Source organism: Gymnodraco acuticeps, unplaced genomic scaffold (genome assembly GCF_902827175.1).
Source record: "Gymnodraco acuticeps unplaced genomic scaffold, fGymAcu1.1, whole genome shotgun sequence".
Taxonomy (NCBI): Eukaryota; Metazoa; Chordata; class Actinopteri; order Perciformes; family Bathydraconidae; genus Gymnodraco; species Gymnodraco acuticeps.
The window spans coordinates 159957-184051 of record NW_022989957.1 but is presented as its reverse complement, the minus strand read 5'-3'; the positions used below and the strand labels follow the sequence as shown (position 1 = coordinate 184051).

The 24095-nt window shown below is 40.2% G+C and overlaps 3 protein-coding genes across 3 annotated transcripts in view; 1 reads left to right on the top strand and 2 right to left on the bottom strand.

The window, feature by feature from the left end:
- Positions 1–4273, bottom strand: part of LOC117542842 — a gene marked incomplete at its 3' end in the record, with an annotated part of 61197 nt that extends 56924 nt beyond the window's left edge. The window contains 1 exon segment of the mRNA XM_034210712.1: positions 3922–4273. Coding sequence (XP_034066603.1) covers positions 3922–4104 — 183 coding nt within the window.
- A 4587-nt stretch (positions 4274–8860) lies between these two features.
- On the bottom strand, positions 8861–11901 carry chchd7 (coiled-coil-helix-coiled-coil-helix domain containing 7). The gene is made up of 4 exons (XM_034210710.1): positions 11416–11901; positions 10612–10674; positions 10407–10505; positions 8861–9609 (listed from the first exon to the last, which is right to left on the bottom strand). The coding sequence occupies exons 2-4, from the start codon at positions 10666–10668 to the stop codon at positions 9505–9507; spliced, it is 261 nt and encodes an 86-aa protein (XP_034066601.1). The 5' UTR covers positions 10669–10674; positions 11416–11901; the 3' UTR covers positions 8861–9504.
- plag1 (pleiomorphic adenoma gene 1) lies at positions 11892–20884 on the top strand. Its single transcript, XM_034210708.1, has 3 exons — positions 11892–12193; positions 16061–16417; positions 16587–20884. Exons 2-3 carry the CDS (start codon positions 16170–16172, stop codon positions 17767–17769), a joined length of 1431 nt encoding a protein of 476 aa, XP_034066599.1. The 5' UTR covers positions 11892–12193; positions 16061–16169; the 3' UTR covers positions 17770–20884.
- Positions 20885–24095: the final 3211 nt, after the last annotated feature.

Below are 24095 nucleotides of genomic sequence, written 5' to 3'. Positions count from 1 at the left end.
AGGAGAGGAGGCAGTCGATACCAGAATCAATGAGTCAGCATGGAGTTAAAATGATTACGATCTTCCTTCCTGGTGGCCAATTACTGGGATTATTTTATGAATAACGCAAAAGCTTTTCAAAACTCGCTGAGATTAAATCAAGCAAATATTGAGGTCATTCCAGGCCTAAAGATTTCCAACAATTTATGATGTAGTTTTGTCGACTGCTAATCAAGAGTTTCCATTCAGTCTTATATACCAGACACATGTTCACGCTGCATGTCTGCAGATGTAAATGATCTGAAAAGTGGTATTCTTGGGTGTGTAGAGGTGGATCTGTCTGTCTGCATGTGAGCCGCTCTACTTGTGCAGCTGCTGAGGAAAGCAGAGCCTGCGGGCAGGTTTAAAACATGACTTTGCTTGTTCCTGCAGTCAGCGCTTTAGAAGACAAGAAGTCCATGGACATGTTCCACCTTGGGGGTCCTCCCTCTTCCCGACACGCCCCGGTCTGATTAGGCCTGCTAATGGTTTCTCAAGTCAATGTGCAGTGAGTCATGAAGAAACCTTCTTGATGAAGTGCAGGTCGGGTCAGGCCTTCGTGCATCTACACCTGAATGATGTCAGAATTTACAATGGGTCTCTTAAAATAGAAGCAGCTGTTTTGCATTGGCAGTTTGGCAAATATCACACCAAATGAAGTGTGCATTGTAGAAGGGATACTTTCGCAATCATGAATTTCCTGTGATTTATAAAGGAGCCATGTAGCCATGACATCAGATGTTGTGCAGAAGTCACCAAAGTCATAGTCACTACATCGGTCTGGCCTCTTAAACTGTTCGGATATGGCTCAGCGGCTCTAAACAGGTTTCTCCACTGAAAAGTCCAACTGTCAGCTTTCACGATTTAATGTGTAAACAGGGCCGGCTCTACACAATTTGCTGCCCTAGGTGCGATTTTAGCTGGCGCAAGTAAAATGCTTCAATCTGGTGCACTTTGAGCATAATTACTACTATATCTAGGGGGGTACAACTCTAAACACCCATATGAAAAAGATCGGTTTACATTTTAATAATCAAATAAGTATGTGAACATAACCAATAACCTACCATAGCCAATAACAAATAAATGTAACTTATTTTATTTTTGTTGTTCATTCATATCTTATTTTACCTAGTTAACATTTATTTATTTATGCATATTTTTTTATCTCTCCAGTTGTAAACGATATTTTTGGTTTACTGTCCTATATTTTGGAATGATTTCAAACCTGTTTTTATTTATCCCAATAATTATAAAGGAGTGCCTTGGAAATATGTGTTCACATAAATTGTGACCAAAACGTTTGAGACCCACTGAGATAACTTAGACTAAAGAGTCCTTTACCTCACTGAGCTGTAGTTATCAGCCTCTCAGTCTGACTGGAGAGGACTCTCCCTCCACATCATTGTAGAAACATCTTCTTCTTATATCCGTTAGAGCAGCTAGCACCAAATTCTAATAACAACAGCGCCGGTACCGGTGCGCCCTCCCTCTCTCGCTCCCACGCTCACTCGCACTTTGGCTGTGAGCTGCGGGCGCCAGATAAGCCAACATCCCCCATTTTCATCACTTACAGCGCCCATCGTACAGGGCTAATGAAAAGTGTAACCGGGGTGAAAAGGGTGTTACATTTACTTAATTATGAATATTGTTACATCAAGGCCGAAAATTAGGATGAGTACCAACGGTCAAAAATGTTTTTTTCCTTCCCAGAGCTGCCAGCGCAGTGCCTCCCCAGATCTGGCGCCCTATGCGAACATCTATAACGCCAGTGCTACGGACCGGCCCTGTGTGTAAACACAATAATCTTACAATCTGAAACCACAGCATGCTGATTATTGCAAAAATATACATTTATTGTTTTGATGACTCTTATTACGGATCAGGGTCGGCGTCATGGGGGGTCATTCGCGGGCCATGCCCCCCCAAATGAGTCACTGTGCCCCCCCAACGCAGGGTGGGCAAGCCTTGCCACTTTGCCGTTTTTGTTTTTTTAATCATATAAGTTAAAACGTTTCCACTAAAGGTTTTTTGTGTGAAATACATCAGAAATAAAGAATACAAATATAAAACACAGCCTGAGGTGTGCTCTCTGATTGGTGTGTTGCTTGACCAATGACCCCCGACTTTTGTTTTGTTATCATTCCGTGGCTGTGTGTTTAGATGAAAGCCCAGTGGCGATCTGTTAAACTGATTATACAGTAAAGCCATCGAAAATAATATGATATACAGTGCAGTACAAGTAGCCTACTTCTGGGTCTCTGTGTTTCATTCAAGCTCCGCTCTGTGTGTGTGTGGCACGATCGCATTTTGTGAGTGCGCGAGCGGTAACGTGGAATGTTGTTGTTAGCATCTGGTTAGCTAGCTATGCTAACGGATATAAAGAGCTGTTTCTACACCAAGGTGGAGGAGAGTCCTCTCCTGTCAGACTGAGAGGATCGTATAACCTCAGCTCAGTGAGGGAAGGACTCTCAGTGTTTAGATAGTTAACTTTAGTGTAAGTTATCTCAGTGGGTCTCAAATGGTTTGGTCACCATTTATGTAAACAAGTATTTGCGAGGAACACATTTATATGATCATTAGCCTATAGTTATTAAAAAAATAAGAGAATAAATGAAAAACGGGTATGAAATACTATAGGACAGTAACACAAGAATACAGTTTAAAAGGGGAGTGATTAGTAAAATATCTATTTAGAAAAAGTAAATCCAGTTGTGTTTCATATGGGTGTTGAGAGATGTATCCATAGATCTCTTCATTTTGCTCTCAAAGTGCACCAGATTGATGCATTTAACTTCAATATTTTAAAAATAATCTTCCCGGGGGAGCATGCCCCCAGACCCTCCTAGAGGAGGTTAGGTCCACCCCCACCTAAAACATTTTCACATGGATAGGATACTAAATACATTTGCACACTTTTTATATGGTGGCCTATGTATAGGTGCGCTAGAAAATAGCACTACACCCCTGCAATGTGTGTGAAAGACAATAGACTTTACAGCATGTTTTTTTTAATTGAAGTTGGTGTTTGTGTGTTGGTTGTTGACGGCAGTGTGTGCCCCCCCCTTGGTAAATGATTGCCCCCCCATTCGATTTGTTCTAGAGCCGACCCTGTTACGGATGATTCAATCTTGATGCAAGGTTTTGGATTTATGAGGAATCTACAAGAACATGAGCCAAATCTATGAATATGTTCCGCCTTGAGGGTCCACCCTTCTCCTGACACGCCCTGGTCTTATTACGCCAGATAATGGTTTTGTCAAGTCAATGTGCAGATAGTCATGATGACAAACCTTCATGAACTGCAGGTCAGGACTCCTGGATGACGTCAATATGAACAGTGGGTTCGCTTAAATTACACATAATAGCACCTGGTTTGCAATAAACACACATTGCACTCGATGATGCGGTCATAATAACCTGCAATGCATGAAATAACTATCTAGTGTTTGTGTTTTTAACCCTAGCAGCATGGTAGCAAAGGTAGACAAAAAGAAACCAATCATGTCTGATGCAGTATGATATTATGTCAGCTTGTAATTTTCCAGTTTGTTGTCTTATTCTATTATGGAGTTGAATTGACACTGCAAGAGTGAAGAGAATGTATTCAGATGTTCTTTGGCCAGATCACTAATTGATATGTTTGAGCCAAATAGTCACGAGTGGAACAGAAGACTGCTGAATAATATCTGCAATGTTACTGCAGTCAACAGTAAGCATGCAAAAATCATTCATTATTACTTAACTGATAGCATTCACCCAATTAGCTTAATTGGGTGACTGACACACAATTCTGTACTTCTCTCCAGGTTAGGGCCCGAGTTTGTTTACACCTCCCTCTCTAGACAACTTTACTAATTTAACAGCCACATATATTAGGTGTAAATGTCAGAATATTCTCACCTGGTACCACCTGAGCAGGGCCCAGCAGAGCAGGTAGGCAGCCAGGCTGAACTTCGCGGTGCGGTAGTCCTCCGGGGGACAGGTGAGCTCCGGAGGAAGCTCCCCGCTGCTGGGCTCCTCTCCCCGGGCTGACACGCTGCTCCCCGCGGCAGACTCTCTGTCACCTCCCTGGTTATCCATCATGGTTTCCCGCTGCTGTGATGTGGTATGTGGTTCGGGAAAAGTTTTCAGTCCACCTAAAAGTACCTCAGACTTTTCCAGGAGCACTGTCTGCTACTTTTAACATAGTTTCCCATGGTTTCTGCTCTGCTGTCAACTTGTCTCCACTCTGGTGATGCTAGCTGCGGACCTAGTCACGCGCACGTCGAAGATTTAACTGAGCCGCAACTTTGAGCGGAAACGCGTTTATTCTTTCAAATTAAAAGTCTCATGACTGCCTTTCAAATCCACGCTGAATAGCTGCTGCCTGTGCTGTGCTGTGCTTTATCCTTCAGTGTGCAGGCTTACAGCGCCACATGGTGGTAGAACATTTTAACACATTCAGATACGTTTCCCAAAGAAGCCATGATCATGATTCATTGTGTTTGTTGGCACACTGCATGGTTTATTGCAAAAATAATAATTAAAATGTTTAACTTAAATAGTACTAATTGGGATTTTTGTTTTAATATCTCACAGGTGCTCTATCATTTTAATTGTAACAACTTTGTCATCAGTTGTTTCCACTTAACTACATTATTATTATTTTTAAACACCAATGTATTGCTCTTGTGTAATGATAAATGTGTCTTTTGATTGACCTTAATGGAGACAAATGATGCACATTAGTCGTGGACCAATAAGTGACAGCTCATAATTCAACCCTGTGTGGTGAGCTACAATAAACAAGCCCTTGTCGTTACTCCCAAAAAGCTACAAAAGCGACTTACTTCTATTTCTGGGTCAGACAAAACAAGAGTTAAGTTCATCATGAATTTCCCTTGTAACAGCATTTTTATCACACATGACTCTCATCTAGTCAGAACATTGAAACATAGAGCTGTGAAATGTGTTATTGTGAAGAGCCTGTAAGAAAGACAATGATATAGAGAATGTGAAGTCTCTTTTTAATTAAAATAGGTTTGCAGCATTGTTGATTAATAAAGAGCCAGTGCAGAGTTTCAGAAACACGGAAAATTCAACCCTGAAACGGCCAATAGATAAAACGTAACAATGATTGTATACCGTAACATGCAGAACAACCAATAATGCATAGAGATACACAGTCACACATCTTTAAAACCTTCCCAGAGATAATCCTCACACGAAACAAAACTGGGGCTGGTCTATAATTGTAAATTGTACATCAGCATAGATAAGACAATTAAATAGACAGACTTTAGTTTAAATTAACTTTGTGCATATCCTCTACAGTGAGGTACACCACCTGAAACACACAAACACAGTTACACAGGATTACCTCTTTGACCACGAGCTGAATTGAACCATAACTGAAAAATAAGAATTCAATATTAATTATTGACGCTCTTTTTCAGTTGTTTTTTTTCAATGTCAGTGTTTTTCGAACTATTACAGAGCTACCTATAAACTATTTGTGTCGTTGTGAAAGCATCTCACACTCACCTGAGCATGGCAGGGGTCAGGGTAGTCCCGGATGTCCTCTGAGAAAACAGAACGGATCAACTTTTTGACCTCTTCAGGGTAAACGTACGTGGGCTTCCACACACCCCCGTTCTTCACACCGACCCCTTGAAACCACTGGAACAAAAGGGAGAAGGATATTAAGAGAACAAGTGGTGGGAATGAGACAATACTTCATGATTGCCAGGGGCTGTTAATATGCAAGACTAATCTTTAAACATTATTTGTGCCCATTTTTCAATTTACCAATGAATTTGTGTTTCATTTATTTATGTAGTGAAAGCAAGGCATGAGGATATAATGGAGGTAGAGGTAGAATACGCAAGTGTGACTCATTACACATGTTTTCTGATTGTTGGAGCAGGAGAAACAGGGTATTTTCTCTGAACACATTAGAGACATATATGTATGACATAAATAATTGAATTTGTTCACATGTCGCCTTTAACTGTAATTAGTTTTTGCCTTACAAACAACCTCAATGGTCTTTTTTAGTTTCCAAAACTTGCATGAAAAAAGCAATGGTTGTTCCACATGGGATTCTATTACATGAGCACTGACCAGTTTCCTCTGCAGAATCCTGTAGACCTTCTTCCGACGGGCGTGGTCAGACCTCAGGTGTTTGGCAGCTTCTAGCACTGATGCTATCCACACAGGAAGTCTGAGGAAACGGGAGGAATGAGATTCGTATCTAAATGGTTATTTCCTGAGCTGTTTAAGACAACTGATAACTCCTGTTTCCATTGACTGGTATTCCGGATTCTATAATCCAGTACAACAGATTTTAGATTTTGGTAGGAAATCTTTAGCTTACCCAAATGAACAGCAGAGACCAACGTACACATCCATGAGGTTGATGGAGGTCTGTGGACTCACAGCAAATCTGCCAGTAATAGTCACAGTGTGTGAGGGTTACCTCTCTACTCCTGTCAATCAGGGATACAAAGATATGTAGGCGTCAAATCAAACCATAACTGAGCAGTACCACCCGTAGCAAAATTGATTTAAACTATTTAAAAAATCTCTCTGTGCTCAAATGTCTTTATCTGCAAAATTACAAATGAAGGCTACTTATTATCTTCTTTATCGATCAATCTATAGATAATCCCTTTCATTAATTGTTAGGTCCATGAAATATCTTAAGAGTTTAAGGCATTTAAACACAAACATGTTTAAACAGAAAAAGCAGCAAATCTTCAAATGTCAGATACTACAAAATAATGTTTTACCTGATCAAAATAAATTAAATTAATTGATTAACTGTTTCAACACCAACTGCTATCATATTTACACTCCACAGACAACAATGCAGTTTCAACTATAACCTTTAATACCTGTGAGTGACAGTTGAACTCTCTGTAATGAGAGTTATAACGTGTAAAAAGTAACATTAATGTGTCAACAGTAGCAATGAGTTAGCCTGCTGTATAACATTAGCATGTGACAACTGAATTAACCGTAAGGTAGTTTTGTCTGATAATGTTACCTGGAATTAATTTTACTTTAATGTATCTGCTTCATGAACTACTTTATTCTGCTTTTATTCTAAGCATATGTCGACAGTAGGCTACAGATAAAGTTGATAAAGTTACCTGTGATTATGTTGAGGTCTCGGTTACTCTCCTCCTATACCCAGAGTTCCTAGCGTGATACATCACTCCGGTGATGGAGCAGCTTCAGGTGAGCGGGAAAACACATCGACAGGAAACAGACTTTAGACTTTAACACCGGTGTTGTGCCGTAGACTGAAGGCTTGCCGGTGTTGTACTTATTATACATCCATGGTTGTGCCGAAATATGCATGCCCGCCGAGATATGCATGCACGATGCACCTCGCGGATGCGCGCAGTTAAAAGCGAAAACTCCCAGACATTTCAATGATTTGTACGGCAAAGTAAAGTTTGGAAACGATATAATTTCCTTTTTGATTCATCAATGGTGATAAATAATCTGAAGTCTAGTTTATGAACATTAAGAGTCATTAATATTGTATTTTAGTAGCATTTCCTTGATATGATTGGTCTAAGTTTGCAAGGTTTATTTGATAAATCTTTCATTATTTCTCAGGGCGAATTCTCTTGTGTTCTTTTCGCTATGTTTTTAAGCATTTCAGACAGCTTTACTAAACTGTTATTCTAAAATGAGGTTTTAAAATATGGAAAAAATAATGTAGGTCCACTCGGTCAAATAAAGTGCTGTACCAAAAAGGAAATGTCCCCCCAGTGTCTTGCAGCGCCACTGAACATGACAAGTAATGATATCACATTATATTATATTAGTTGACAGCAACAAAAAAATAAGAATTGCCCTGTAAGAAATTACAGTATAGTAGTTAAGGAGGCTGGTGTTAAATTACAGGCTGTTTTTAACATTATTCAGACTCAGCTCGCTTCTTTTAAATGTTGATAAAACCAAGGTAATGCTATTTTCAAAAGCTAAAAAGACACCAGAGCCTGTTTTGGATATTGTTACTATGCAAGGACAAGTACTTGAAGTGGTTACCAGTTATAAATACCTAGGTATCTAGCTTGATGATTGTCTTACTTTTAAACTTCATGTCAATAACCTGCTTAAAAAGCTGAGGGTTAGACTAGGTTTATTTTTCAGAAATAAGTCCTGTTTCTCTCTTGAGGCCAGGAAAAGGCTCTGTGACCTTTTGACCTGTGCTGGACTATGGTGATTTGATCTATATGAATGCACCTGCCCATTGCCTGAACAAGTTAGATGCCGCCTATCACAGCGCACTGAGATTTGTCACAAATTGTAAAGCACTTACACATCACTGTACCCTGTATGCCAAGGCAGGTTTGCCATCACTTACTGTAAAGAGGCTCAGTCATTGGTACACGTTTATTTATAAAGCTTTGTTGGGTAAACTCCCGTATTATATCTGCTCTCTGATAACACAGAGAGTTGCAAGCAGCTATTGTCTGAGATCGCATGATCTAGTATTGTTAGATGTGCCAAGAGCAAGGACTGTCTCAGGTAAGACAGCTTTTATGTGCGCAGCTCCACTTGCTTGGAACAATCTTCAGCAAGAATTGAAACTGAGCAATCTCATTCCTCTGCATGTTTTTAAAGCTAGGCTAAATGAAATGCTCGTTGATACTATGGGCACTTGTAAATGTCTATAACTATGTAAATATAATGTATGATGTCCTTTATTGTTTTATGTTTCATGTGGAACCTATATGCTGCAGGTCTCCCTTGAAAAAGAGATCTATGATCTAAATGGGACCAATTTGGTTAAATAAAGGTTTGAAATGAAATGAAATGACAGTATCAACCAGAAAGCTAATTGTTGTTTTTCATGACCGACAATCTTAGTTTTTTAGGAGAACAGGAAAAGGCAAAGAATAGTAGGGAATGATACAGGACAGAATATGCATGATTTGTATGCAATAAAATAACTAGTATGACATGCGAAAGGAGATGCTACAATACTCCATCACACATGCTGCAGACTTCAACATGTTGGCCAGGTAGAATCCACAGCTGAGCTAGTCCCAACAATGCTTTAGATTTCAAAGACAAAGTAGACCTACTTTTACATATGAGAACTGTAGAATATACAGTTCTCATGGGAAAAAGTAAGTCTACTTTTGATAAGATTAAATATTAATCTCAACAGTTGTGACTACAGTGCAACTTCTGTAATACCATTACGGGACATAACAGCTTATAAAGCTAATTGAATGATGTTTCAGTTCAAGTCCCATTGTTTTTATTCCTCAATAAATATGACATCTGATATCTTTCTGTGAAATCCCTCCTTTTCCCTTTTATTCCACAACAGACCAGTAAGCGGGCACTTCCACACGCCCTGAGCTTAGGATGGGTCAGGCTTTGGGTCAGTGTGAACCCAGCCAGTGCAGCAGCACAGCTTGTAGTAAATGTCCGGGCCTCGCTGGCCTTCACAGTGTCTCTGAGTTTCTGCTGATATCAGTAAGGTTTCTCTCCGATAGCAGCGATCATCTCCTGCCTCTCTGCAGCCGTCGGCATGTCCGGTTTCACTCCTTCTCTTCTCCGCTGCACCATTATGTTTTGCTACAAGGAAACAGACACAAATTAAAAGTACTTTATATATTACACAGGTAAAAATGATAAGTTAGAGGAACTGAAATCTGTGTTCTCTTCAAAGCCACCATTGACAAAAAATACATTTTAAATTGCAGATCAGTGAACTAACCCTGCATTGATCGGTAAGTTGGTTTGTGTTATTGTGCAACCTTGTTTTAAATAAAATAAATGAATACATTTTCTGGGGAATTTGAAGACAAAAACGTAAACTAAATTATACTAACTTATTTTAAGCGTTACAATTGTTAAAGATCTCACATGATCACTGGTGACCTTTGTTCTCATTTAGACATGATACATACATGTGAAATAATTATTACATTAACATAATAAGCACTTTGAGTTTTGTTTACGCAAATGAAAAGTGCGCTTATAAATAAAATATATTATTATTATTATAATAAGGTGCATGTCTTAAAGGAGTTTGTTTTAAATCTGTCTTGTGCATCTTCCAACAATTTACGTTTATTGTTTTTTTCCTCTTAATCCTTTCCGCAAATATCGGAAAGCTGATGCTTATGACTCCCCTTTTTATCAAATGTATCTTAACTTTAATGGACTTTACTCTGATTCCGGCCCATTTCTCTCTCTATTGCAGACCCAACTGAGGACAAACCTCCCCCTATGCCCCTCACTGTGCAGACACCCTGACCCACCAGTGGGTGTCACTACTGCAGCATCAATGACTGCTAACTTCTCAGCCATGCACAGGTAAACATGAGAAAGCCAGTGTGTTCTCCTTGATCCTGGAAACATGCACTCACCCAGTATTTCCTACAGCTCTTATATCTCAGGAAATAGTTTGTACACATGTTCTTGTCATAGCTGTTGACATTCATACACTGCTGGGACGCATTACTTTCCTGAAAAAGAGAAACAAGTTTCAGGATTACAAAATTAGAAACACAGTTACCTTGCAGCAGGCCGATGTTCGACACAAAGCAAGATGTAAAGGGTAGGTAAACGTACGTCTATGCATGGGTTATTGTCCTCATTCCGAAGCTTTCGTAAGTTTTTTTTATCCATTGGGATCTGCAAAGATGAAAAAAGAGGTTCAGTTTATGCACAGTTTCGTTGTTTAACTATTGTATGGGGATGTATTACTATTAATGAATCACATGTTACTGGGATGAATGTAAAACATACAGCAGAGTAATACTTTGAATATTTAAATAAAGTCAGCAGAATAAAACTTGAAAATCTTTGAAACAACTGTAATATTGTTGTTGGACAATCTGTATCTTTAGAGGCTAGAGAAAGGGTCCCAAATGGCCTCAAAGGATCAAAAATACAGTTATGATACATCATATTCATAATGTCTATCAGAAGTTATACTCCACAAAACCACTCTGCATGTGTTACAATAAACGTTCCCTTTAGGTGTACACATGTTGCTATCACTAACCACATAAGGTGTAAGTGGTACAAAGGTAAACAGCAACTAAACCATGTTTTATAGGGCTAGTAATATTAAAAATATGTCAGCTTGGTGTGTAACATATATGCCGAATTGAAATTGGCTTCTTCCTCTTGTAGGAAATGTCTTTAATCGTGTCGACAGATGGTGCACATTTAACAAATAACACGTTTTACTAGACTTCCCAAATTATTCAATGGAGATTGGCGTCCTCCACTACACCATGTAGCGTTGCTACATAGTAGCATGTTGACCTTCACTCATGTTACCAAACAGCTTCCATTCAAACGTCATAGCGACTGTGCATTAAGATGGAATGAGGTAAATGGGAAAAGCTATATAAAGTTAATACATACCTTTTAATGATAACAACTTGTATCCTGCAGTAGTCTAATGAATTGTGGATAAGCGTAATATCCACACCAGTGAAGAGTATCCCGTGTGTGAAAGGACCAAAATAACTGCTAATGCTAGTTATTCAAATGTTATGTTATGATGTATATCCCCTTGAAATGCTAACAAGAATGTTGCTTTAAAGAGCTAGTGAGCAGCTATACATTAGCATACATGTGGCTAACTGGTAAAGCAACACAACCCATAGGCTAATACCTCCCCTTCATGCTCAAGATAACTCCTCTCTATTTGTTGCAACAGCGCACCAGGAAAATCACCCGCACCGTCAGAGACAACTGACAGCGATATCAGCCAATAGGAGCCCCGGGAAACTAACAGAATGACTGACAACCCTGTGAGCCAATGGGATATCTTGGCAGCCATGTTAGTCTTCCTATCCTTGTAAATGCTACTAAACCACATTTAAGCGATTGACAGTGCATCGAGCAAGTCCAAAAATGAGTTTTACTGAAATGGACTGTAGCTGACACTGAGGGGAAAGTGGCAGCGGCTTACACAAATCAAAAGAGTGGCGAGTGGGCGGGATTTCAGGTGGGCGTGGCTAAGTCATAGTTGGGTTGAATCGCAGCGCATACACAATGGCTGCTCGAAAGTGGGGAAAGCAAACAATTTTCAGGCCCGCCGCGTCTAGCAAAAAATATGAGAAAAAAATTATTAAAAATTCGGAAAATAGTTGAAAGTGAAGAAAAACCCAACAGAAAGAATGTTAAAGCGACCGGGGTAAGTTTGATGTGAATTAAGTGAGCGGTTACCCTGTTCTTGAATTAAAATATCGGGGTTATTTAAATTATGAGAGAGGGGTGAGCTGGGGAAAAAGTTTGTGTTAATCAGTACCCAGTTTAGGACCGCAGAGAAAAGCAGGGGACGGCACACGCTTTGATATTTATTAAAATAAATGATGTCACTGGTCGTATTAGTGTCACGGTGCGTGTCCGCGAACATTAAAGACCACCGGAACCAGTAGCGTAGGAAAGTTGAGCAAAGTTGCCTCCTAACTTAGTTTATTTAAAAAAAATATAATAACAACGCTAGTCTGGTAAACACGTACAGGAACAGGCGCACTTTACTTCGGCAATAACGTCATTATCACTTTTATCTGCATGTACATTGATATTTACCTCATTTTCACACTTTATCACAAGCCGTGCCAACTTACACTTATCGATTCCAGCATCTCTTTTCTGAAACCGTAATGCCACCATGTAGCGGCTACAGTGACATTTTGTCATGCTTCTCCTTTTAGCTTTATGGCTTTTTTAAACCGTTGCAAGTATCGATCCCGGTGTCAGACACACACATGACAGGTCGGCTACTACCCGCTGCAAGCCTCGTAAACAACACACGGCAATTGCTTGTCAATAAAGCTGCAAAATGGAGGGAGAAGTCAAGGCAGAGTAATTATGCGATGCCCCGACTTGTTGCTCTTTAAAGGACGTGTGTTCACTTTGGCGGTGTGGCAGGTTGCACTGTGCACATTAGAAATGGCTATGTAAGAGATGTGGTGCAGGATATCGGTGTTATAAGCGTTACACTCAAGCTACTAGGTATCAGAAGCATCTCCCATGGTGTTATCGAGGTGTAGCCCGCCAGAGCATTGGTGTGGCTGCTTGTAAAAGTGATATTGAAACAGTCACTGAGAGGAAGTGTGTTGTCAGTGTTGGCTCAAGTCTCTGTTTACACCTGTCTTAACGTGCTGATATGGATTCATGTGTAATTGTTCTGTATTTACCATGGCATGATTTTGACTGTTAATACCTGCGTTGTTACTGATATCAATCTGATTGCATGTAATGATGCTAATGTAAGGCAGAACTAGTAGCATGAGAAACAAAGATTATTTCTTTAATGCAGAAGTTTGCTATTAGCCATTATAAATGACTATAATTAGTCGATGCCTAAAACTAATTTTCTATATAAGATATTAGGAGAAATATTTAAGAGCTTCGGAGCATTCATACATTTGTCTAGCTTAGCCTTTTGCTAATCATTTTCCTAAATATTAAAATGTTATTCTATAAAGGCTTGGTGAGCCTTCATTCTTTGACAAGATGTGGGAAATGAATTTGGATTTGCATCATTCTGTTTATACATGTTTGAATTGATTTGATAATGACCCTTTAAAATGAGTTGCTTTAGTTTTTTTGAAGGCAAGATAATTGATTTAGTCCAAGTAAAAACATCCTCCTTACGCCTGGGTTGTTTCTGTAGCTTCTCTGAAGAAAGGTAATTGTTAGTAATGAGATCAATATTGCAGCCTTAATAAAATAGACATTTTTGATGTGCTTAGCAACTTCTCTTAGCCCCGAAACAAATGTTTGTTAACGTGTGTTTCAGTAAATATGACAACTTTCCACAAAACAAGGTCTTATCAAACACAGGGCATTTTGTTATTACTATTAACTGTACACTTTTAATTAAAAAATAATCGAAATGTATAAGAATATGCAAGATATTTAAGATTTGTTTCTATATTGATGAATACTTATAATTAGTTGGTACGGTTATGACAAGTTGCTAATTGCTATAAATATAGACACATAAGAATAATAATTCTTAATATCATTATGTTACTTAAAATTGTTCAAATCACAAAAACAACAATTGAATGCATAGTGAATCTTCTTTTACATTTAAATCACTAATAAGTCTTTATTACTGCAGGACAGACGGCTGTTATCAATCCAGATATTTGCAGTCATTTAGATCATATCTGTTAGAAAAGTATGAATCAATTCAGAGACAAGGGCTTGGTATAAATCTCTGTTTCAAGAGTGAAAGGCTCCAGGATTTATTCTTCTAACAAAAGCTACACAGCAATTCTAATTTCATTAATAAAGAAATATCAGCCCTTTGTGCAGTAACAATGAAGCGGTGTGCTACATGGATAATGTAGTATCAACTTTGTACTAGTAGATATGAGTATTTTTTCCATAATAAGATTATATCATATAAACATGTGCAGACTGATACATCTCTGTGTATTTTGTAAGTTTTCAATTGTAAAATACAATGTGTGATAATGACAGATCAGATCTATTCATCTGTATTTGTGTCTATCTAAAGCAGGGGTGTCAAACTCAAATACACAGTGGGCCAAAATAAAAAAATTGGTACTAGTCGAGGGACCGGACTGGTTCAATGTTTATTGCAGAACTTATTGAAATTAACTTATTGCACATATTAAACCTGGGACTATTAAATGATTGCCTATAAAAACAACATTAAACATTAAATAATCAGTTGCATTCATTTCTTATGGCTCGATCTGCAGCTTTTCCAGAGTCATTTCTTACGATTAGATTTTCCCACAGGCCAACAACAGCTTCAACAAAACTATTTCCCTCAAAGAGAAAACCAAACATGCCCTGTTGTCCTGAGAGAGAAAGTGCAGAAGGAAGCATCCATTAAACTCAGTGCTGCTCTGTGATGCTAGTTCAGATACTTGGCATCTCCTCTTGGGGGCAAGGTCATCAATGTTTGGGCTCAGGCTCTGAGCGGAGGAGACCCTCAGGATGGAGTATTTATATATACAGTCTATGGGATGGAGTGAAGGTGTGCGTGCAATATACCGGCGGGCCAGATCTAATAGTAATTACAAATTATCCTGCGGGCCGAAATTAAATCCACCAATGGCCTGATTTGGCCCCCGGGCCTTGAGTTTGACACATGTGGACTAAGGCAAGGGATACAACAAGAAAAAACAGTTTGAAAAACATAATTTTCTATTATAAGTTAACTCATTAGAATATATTTGTCCTCTTATAGAATCTAATATCCTTTTTAATATGTGTAAGTAATGGTAGCTGGTAAACTGCCAAAGCCAAGGTGTAGGAGAAACAAAAGGTATTATGTATAAGGAAGTAATGTGGAAGTGGTTAAAGGTATAGAAGCGTTACAGATTTTGCATCTCAGGCAGCCATTTTTAAAATAATCCCCCTGTGGCAGCAGTAGTTAGTGCTTTTGATGGATGTTTTTACAGCTGACTTAAATTCTATATCCTCCTAATGACAAAAAAAAGGAGAATTCATAGTTTGAGGCATCAGAGTTCGGCTGTGTCTTCGATAAAACATATAACTCGACTGTCGTTCTAAAAAAAACTGTGAACTAATCATTAAAAGTGCCATTTTCAGCTTATGCTAGACACACACATACACACACATATTTTACAGCCAACTACTTTACATTGGTTGTTATTTCTAGGGTTTTACAGCATTTAACTCCATTTCATTTGTGTGCTTACATTGCATATAGTTAACTTTGCTGAAGATCGCCTTTTGCTTGTGCTTACATGTATTTCCCCTCATGTATCATTTGAGCTCATATATTGGATTGCTTGTAGTTCAGATAACCTTTGAGTTAAACCATTGTGATTGTAAACCCCAGAGTTAACTTAGCCAGTTGTTACCCATTTGAATATAAACAGTTATCTAAGATCTATAAGACATGTAATCCAAAGGCAGCCAGTTCAACTTGTTTTGTCATTCCTCACATCAGTTGATTTATGACTTAGGTTTTAATGTCTTTTGTACCGTCAGCAACCTGAAACCAAACCATTCACCATCTTCTCTCTCTCTCTCTCTTTCTCAGGCCCCTGAGTCCGGGCGGTGTTGAGCACATAAAACTGGAGAGAGTAATCACATCAGAAGTAGCCGGGCTCTGCGCCCCTGTCCATGTAGCCGGTCAGCCTTAGAGTGCCATGGCCACGGGAACCCAGGGCCACCGTGACCACGTCCTGGAGAGAACCAAGCTCACGCCGCCCACAGGGAGGCGCCGGAGAGCAGAGGGCAAGCCCAAAAAGAATTTCCTTTGCCAGGAGTGTCAGAAAGCTTTCAACAGCCTGGAGAAGTTGAAGGTGCACTCGTACTCTCACACCGGAGAGAGACCCTACCGCTGCTCCCACCCCGACTGCACCAAGGCTTTCGTCTCCAAATACAAGCTGCTACGGTACAGACAGCACATAGCAGCATGTTCCTTTCTCTTTACACCTTTGCTAACATAACGCTCAGTAGTGTTCACAATGATCTGTTCTTGCATATTAGTGTCTGTGTTTGTGTGTAATGTAAAGCATGCCTTCTTGATTCTGAGTGCTCATAGAATGTGTCTGTGTTCCAAGGCATATGGCAACTCACTCGCCAGAAAAAAACCACAAGTGTTCATACTGTGAGAAAATGTTCCACCGCAAGGATCACTTAAAGAATCACCTCCACACTCACGACCCCTACAAGGAGGCGTTCGGCTGCCAGGAGTGCGGCAAGAGCTACAACACCAAGCTGGGCTTCAAGCGGCACCTGGCCCTCCATGCTGCTAACAGTGGAGACCTCACCTGCCAGGTGTGCCTGCAGCCCTTCCCCAGCACCGTGGTCCTCCTGGAGCACCTCAAGACGCACGCCGGCAAGTCCTCTGGTGGGACCAAAGAGAAGAAGCACCGCTGCGAGCACTGTGAGCGGCGGTTCTACACCCGGAAAGACGTGCGACGCCACATGGTGGTGCACACCGGACGCAAGGACTTCCTGTGTCAGTACTGTGCCCAGCGCTTCGGGAGGAAGGACCACCTGACGCGCCACGTGAAGAAGAGCCACGCCCGGGAGCTGCTGAGGGTGAAAACTGAGCCGGCTGATTCGCTGGAGCCCGTCGTCTTCGACTTGGCGTCTGGGGGCATCAAGGGCGAGCTGCCGGGGATGCTGACACAGAGGCCGCACCAGCTCATGTACACGGGCCCCGTCCTGGACACGGAGCCCTTCCCCAACCCCACGCTGCCTTTTTCTTTTAAGTACCCACTGGGCTCTAACTTTACCTCATACAGCGTCTCCTCGCAGGAGCGGGAGCAGACTCTAAAGGGGGAACTGGAGACCTACCTGATGGAGTTGCAGAGCAGCATGCCCTCCTCATCCTCTGCAGCCCAAGAACCCCAACTCTCCTCCTCCAAACTCGAGTTGGAGCCTCAAGTGGGTGCGCTGGAGGAAGCGGGCGAGGGGGGGTCCCTGTCCAAAATGTCCTCTCAGATGGCAGCAGCCGGCGCAGACTCTCTGGCCTCGTCCTCCTCTCTGATGGACTTCTCGCAGCTTTTCAACTTCCTGCCACTCAACGGGCCGCCGTACAACCAGGCGGGGGGCAGCGGGGGGGCGGGCGTCACCTATCCTCCCAACGAAGAGCCCCCGCCCCTGGTCCAGATGCGCCCCCAGGCTCCTGAAGACCCCGAGGTTGCAGAGAGTCCGCTGCAGAGGCTCCCCTCCTCCTTCATATCCAACCTGAGCTCACCCACCACACTGCCCCGCTTCCACCAGGCCTTCCAGTGATCCAGTATGTACTGCTGCCTGGCACACACACACTCTAACACACACTCACACACACTCACACGTTGAGTTACACCCCCTGCTATTCAGAAAAAATATGCTAGTTAAACATGTCTGAAGATAAAGCACTTAATACGGAAGACGTACAAAGCAGATATATCATGATAAGCTCTTACAGTAACACACACACACACACACACACACAGTTTGCCTTAATCAGCTTTCTAAATGCTGCTGCTGAGATTCCACCTATTAAGCCTTTTATTGAAGAATTCACAAATCCTCACCACCACTACTCCTTGATGACATGTTCACATAATAGCAGGAAAATATTGCAAACCAGTTTCCAAATCTTCTGTTTCTCACTTTTCGCAGCTTGAATAACTTCTGATTTCTATGATATCTAACCTATTCAAAGGCCTTTGGTGCAGTTACAACTCGCCACACACACAACAATGTGAACATGGTGAGAGCTGTCAGGTCATCAGTCTTTTGGGAGTTTTCACATACTGTAGATGGTTGCTATTAGTGATTTTATTGCAGTGACATTTTCTTTACTTTACCTCCTAGAATAGATCGGCTTGAGTGAACAGATTATGGGATATATTGTTGTTCTGTCTGTCATCACAGTTGACCTTTCACCAGACTGTAGGTTTTGGATGTTTTTGCCAATTTACATCTATTCATTACATCAAAAATGACACTGACAAGGCAGTGCTTGAATTTCATAAATGTTTAATCTGTATAGAATTACTTGAGTTGATCAATTACAGTGATCATCTGCTCGTATCTTGTCGATAACTTCACTGTGCGCTTGTGTTACGCAGCACAGTAAAGTTCGACATAATGCTCACTATGCTGGATTACATATATTTCAAATATGTAGTGAAATTCTAGACACCAATGTCTTCCTGGAATTTACTTAAAATAGCTTACAAATCTGATTTTTATCAGAAAGTCAAGTAATTAGTAGTAAATAGGATTAAACCTTCAAAAACATACATCTGGTCTTTTGATCATTCCATTAAGCTAAATGAATACACATTATGATGGATAAGGTACTGAGAAGGAACTACTGAGCAACAGTATTACACTTTGACATTTCATTTTAGTATAGTTGGTTGATTTTCTGCTCAAGTTTTATCTTAATTCTCGACATTCTCAAAGCTGACATAGTTATTTAGTTAACAAGCACCTGTTTCCACACAGAGAGCAATACACACACACACACACACACACACATCTCTACCGTTTATGTAACCCTCGATGTGCCTTACTTCTCAAAGGTCATAAGAAAGTGTTTTTATCAATACGTCACACTCCTATCAAGCTTCTAAGAAGTGTCATTATATGAACTGTTCACCTGAAACAAATATTTGTAGTGGCTGATTGGCGGCAAAAATGCAGAACTTGTGTGTCTTGAACATAATACACCTTCAATGATGTGTTCGAACAAGCAAATGCACAAAACTTGGGATGATAATTGGACCCAATAAGTGGAAAAAGGAGGTTGAAGAGATGCTAACGAATGCTAACATAATCATAGTTAGTGTTAGTTTGGGTTAGCATCATTAGTGACCTCAGTACCCGTGTGTGATTCAGTCACATTTCCGATGGAAAACATTAGTTTTAAGGCATATTTGTGTTACCCTGGGCAACATGTTTTCATTGTGGGCTAACAGTCAAATCTGTGAGATCACAGAAATACTTTTAAAGATTGAAACATGCTGCTAGAAAACAAGATTCTGCTTTTGGGGGTTTTCCCTTTCCTGTAGTGTGTGTATAGGTTTGTGTGCCTGTAAATGGTCTGCTAAGGCTCAAATCCCGCTAAAGTCCACAGAGCCGGCCAGCTAACCAATCAGAGCACACTGGGCTCTGGTTGATGAGCACAATATGTCCTCTTTAAAAACACATGTGTACAACTTTACCAAGGTTTGCTGGGGATACTGAAGTAAAAAACAATGGCTCCGTTTTCAGTTATATTCTGTGTTTTTGAGCATTTTCATACAATTAACGTGCGGTGCTAGCAATCGTTAAGCAGCAATATAACAGGGCTGGGTGTCGACTGAAATGTGTTTAGCACTGTGCTAAAAGCTGAGAAAAAGACGTGTTTAGATCCATTACTGTGTTCACTTCTTATGACCCAATAGTTCCTGAACTTATTTTGTAGATTACAAATGAGATTTTGTAAGATGTATGTTTTGGTATCCGTATCACAACTCTTTTGAAATGCCAATCATTACCTACAATGCAACTGAAGGATGAAAATACTTTAGCAGATTGATATCATTTCATGAAACAAAGATGTCCTTTTGAAACTTTTCAAGAGATATCTGACTGCACACCATACGGCAAAAAATGTGAACTTTACACCCCACACCTTCACTCCCCCGCCCCCCCCCCCCCCCTTACCACAGCAGTGCATCTTAGCTCCATGAAATGTTTTTATAACCCAATAGTGTTATCATTTACCTCACATACTCATGTTGTTTCTGTGCTCTGAAAGTCAAAAGAAATGATGATGATGATGATGATGAACTAGAAGTGTTAAGTCCCCCGGTTCCTTTCCTGAGTGAGACATGAATGGACATTGGACACTATGTGAAAGTTGAATGTTTCAAAGCATTTATGGAAGTCTGCTATTTGTATCTTGTGAAGGTTTGTGGATTTACAAAAGATGTTAGCAAGCCTCTTTTTTTTTGTAATCATAGCACTTTTTGTAAATTGAATGCCTTTTATTTCCTCCAATACCTTTTTTTTTTTGTTTAAAACCTTTATTACAAATGTATAGATGATATATTTAGCTCTTTTAGAGAACAATAACATGTAAATACAATATAAAATGTTTTATTTTTACAGGTACAATTTTGACAGTGTTTTTTCCTATCAAAGTGTCATTTTTGCTTTACTTGCACAAGTGTATCGCATTGGGGGGTCTTTAACAAACAATGTGCCTTTTCTATCGCTGGTTTAGGTAAGAGCACAAGTAATAATGAAGCTTAAAGGTGGGGTAGGTCATTTTGGAGAAACCAGCTCGAGATCGCTAGAATTTGAAAATACACAACCGGAAAAAATCTGCCACTTCCTCACAGAGCCCCTCCTCCAACACACACGAACGCGCACATGACCAATGAGGGCACGAGTTTGTGCACAGATGGATGGCTGACAGGCAGGTAGGCCATCCAGTTACTTTAGCCGGGCCGGCTCAGATGATTGGTCGTGCTTTTTACAGCGCCACGGCTTCAACAGATGACCTTTTGTAATGGATTTGTTGTCAAAGCACTTCAGATATTCATTGCTATCAGGATGTTAAGAGCATTCCATGGAATATAACAAAGTGTATCTCAAGCCGGTTTCTCAAACTTACCTTCCCCACCTTTAATGGACATTTATATAGCACTTAATTGTATTATCCTTTCATTGGCTGTTTAATCAGATGTTAAAAAATACATTTAATGTATGTCAAATAACTCCTAAGTGTGACATTGTGAAAAAAACAACTTAGTATATTATCATTTATTTTGAATATTTCCTTGTGATTTCTGCCTGAAATGTATTATCCACTCAGCTAGTGTTTTACGCACATGGCAGATGCAAGAGATTGGATTTTGTGAAAGTAACAGCAATGAACTTTGGATCAAAGATAGAAGATCCCTACACATTGGAGAAAGTAGATCCAGATTTGGCGTCCTAACTTTAAATCCCCGGGGTAAAAAGGAATAGGCAAAGTCTCCCAGGAGATTCTTCAGTGAGAGGCACAGACCTTCAGCATGTCAGACTTCTTTATAAGCTTCAGTGGTACCAGTGAACTTTATTGAATGTGTAAGAAACACTGCAATACTGCAATATATTTTTGGTATTGGATCAAGCTGCTAACATACTTCTAAAGCTCCTTAAGGTGCTACAGACCTCTTTTCTAGTTCTTAAGTGTATCGTTTGTACAAAGTATCCAGTTTAGCTGAACAGTTGGCGTGTGTGCCCGGTTGAACTATATAGCGACATATATTTTTATTGTACTGTGACTTTTGTAGTCTTTTTACAGACTTGCCTGTAATATCACATGCATCCCTCACCCCCCTGCCCACCTGTGTTGTGTTGTGATATTGGGAAACTGAGTCATGGCGGGGGATGGCTCTGAGTAACTCGGCAGAAAAAGAAAATGAAGACGCTGACGGTGAGAAGCTCCGCCGTTCAGAAAGAGCTGAGGACGTTCAGAAACGAAGTGCATTCCAGCCATGTTGGTTTTGTTATTCGTTGCATTTCATTTCAACAATGCCATCCCGTGACAATGATGGACTCGTTGCTAATTCTCAATATTTTACTTCAAATCTATTTTACAAACTACTGTTGTATTTTTATAAATATAGGGCAAAGTAATTCACACAAACATATGTATATATATAAGTGAATATATATGTATATGTTTACAGGTTGTGTAAAATGAATGCTGCAGCTTTTATCTGTTGTTTTTTTAAACCTTGACATCATCCAAAGAGGCAGATTATTTATTGTCTGGCAGAATAAACCTGATTTGATTTACATACCTTTGCTGCTATGAGAGAGAAGAGCTGCAGTCGTCAACTCCAGTGTTTTTACACAATGTAATGAAAGTTCAATAAACATACGAGAAGGATACAACCGAGCGAGCGTCTGTTTGGTTATTATTACGTCTCATTGTTTGTGGTTTTGTCTGCTTCTGTGTAAGTCTGGGGTTACTTTGAGGACTATGTCCTGCCCACATTAAATCTCTTTAAGTTTCGTGGACAGTCCCCATTTATTGTTACAAAGACAGTAAATGGGGCAGCTTTAGCCAACATGGTTCATTTCAAGCTGTTGCCCCCGTCCAGATGATAATAGACACCCTAAAATCATGTCAAGCATTAATTGAGAAGAAAGTAGGACAGACAAGAAGATAGAGGAGATAGGATAGAAGAGAACTAATCTGAAAACAAGATAAAAGTGCAACAACACAAGATATAGCAAGCCAGCTAATATATAGTCATATGTTGTTGGATAGTTTAGAGAGCTACTGGCTGCATCTGCATGGCAACAAGCCAAACATTACTTCCTAAAGTCATGATACTACAACCCTACCTAGAAACTGCCAAACGTATCTCGACAATCCTCTTATTTAATGTCATTCTGCACATCTGACACTTAATACAGAACGTAATGTTGATGTTGTCTTGTCTGAAGCCTAAATAAGTGCGATCTGTCAAGAAATAAACAATAAAAACCACATGAATTCTATGTTTTTTGAGCATACTGCTTCTGAGGACAGTTTGTGCTACCATGTTGTTCTTCAGTGGAAGAGACTTTCAAACATATGAGGTAAACCAATCCTAAACATTAAGATGTATTGAATGTTTCAGGAGTATGCACGTTGCAGTGGAAGTGGAGTGGATGTATCAGTTACAAATTAAAGCTGTTGGTCTCAAAAACTGATGTAATTGGTTGATAAAATCATGCGGTTATATTAAACAACCCCATTACTCGGTATACTTCACGCTGAAGGCTATCTAATTCCTATTCCTGCTGTGTTCCTTGACATTTATCCTTCTCTCACTTTATCATGACTGTTTGCTTAAAACCTATTTTTGTGGATCAGCCAAGGAGGTTAGCACAAATAAGTTGTAGAGTTTACATGAACAAACTGACAGCTCCCTGTTGCTCTCCTGTGTTATCAGCTGCATGTTACACTGCAGTAGTGTTCACTCTGTGATCATGTGTTCCTGCATGCTGGAAAAGTCTCGGTGAAAAGAGTGAAAAGGACAAACACAGGCTGTGAGCTGTGTAACATGTTCTGCAGCTCCCTCCCCCCAGCCTGAGCTCAAATGTGTCAGTGTGCACTTCTGAAACTGGACTCTGCACAAAGCTGTCTCGCGGCTAATTAAGCAGGCCGTGGCTCGCGCGCACCGAGTATTAACTGTTTTCTGAATCACACATACATATTATCGTGTTTTACTACCACTGAATGCAGAACGTTAGTGATGTACCCCGCCCTCCTCCGCTGCACAAAGTAAACTGAGTTGAACCATCGGGATGAACCCGTTGAACCCAAACAGAAAGTACCTCACACTCCTGGACCCCAGGGGGCGCTGTGGCCTCATGGAGGGGCTTCTGCTGGGAGGGCAGAGCAGAAAGTGCACAAATCTGAAGCAAAAATAAATAGTAAAAATGAATGTTTTTAAGGAGTGGCAACACAATTGGGACTGCAGGAGTCAGCATGTCAGCAGGGTCAGATGACCATGTATTAACCAGAAGGGGGAGAAGTACTCACATCTTGTACTTGTAGTAAAAGTAGAAGTACCAGAGTGTAGGAATTACTG

Excerpts from the sequence above, each read along its gene's own strand:
- chchd7 (XM_034210710.1), bottom strand. The coding sequence starts at position 10,668 with ATGGATAAAAAAAACTTACGAAAGCTTCGGAATGAGGACAATAACCCA. Across the intron at positions 10,506-10,611 it reads ACAATAACCCATGCATAGAC|GAAAGTAATGCGTCCCAGCA; the intron begins GTACGTTTACCT and ends TCTCTTTTTCAG. Across the intron at positions 9,610-10,406 it reads AGAGCTGTAGGAAATACTGG|CAAAACATAATGGTGCAGCG; the intron begins GTGAGTGCATGT and ends GTTTCCTTGTAG.
- plag1 (XM_034210708.1), top strand. The coding sequence starts at position 16,170 with ATGGCCACGGGAACCCAGGGCCACCGTGACCACGTCCTGGAGAGAACC. Across the intron at positions 16,418-16,586 it reads TCCAAATACAAGCTGCTACG|GCATATGGCAACTCACTCGC; the intron begins GTACAGACAGCA and ends CTGTGTTCCAAG.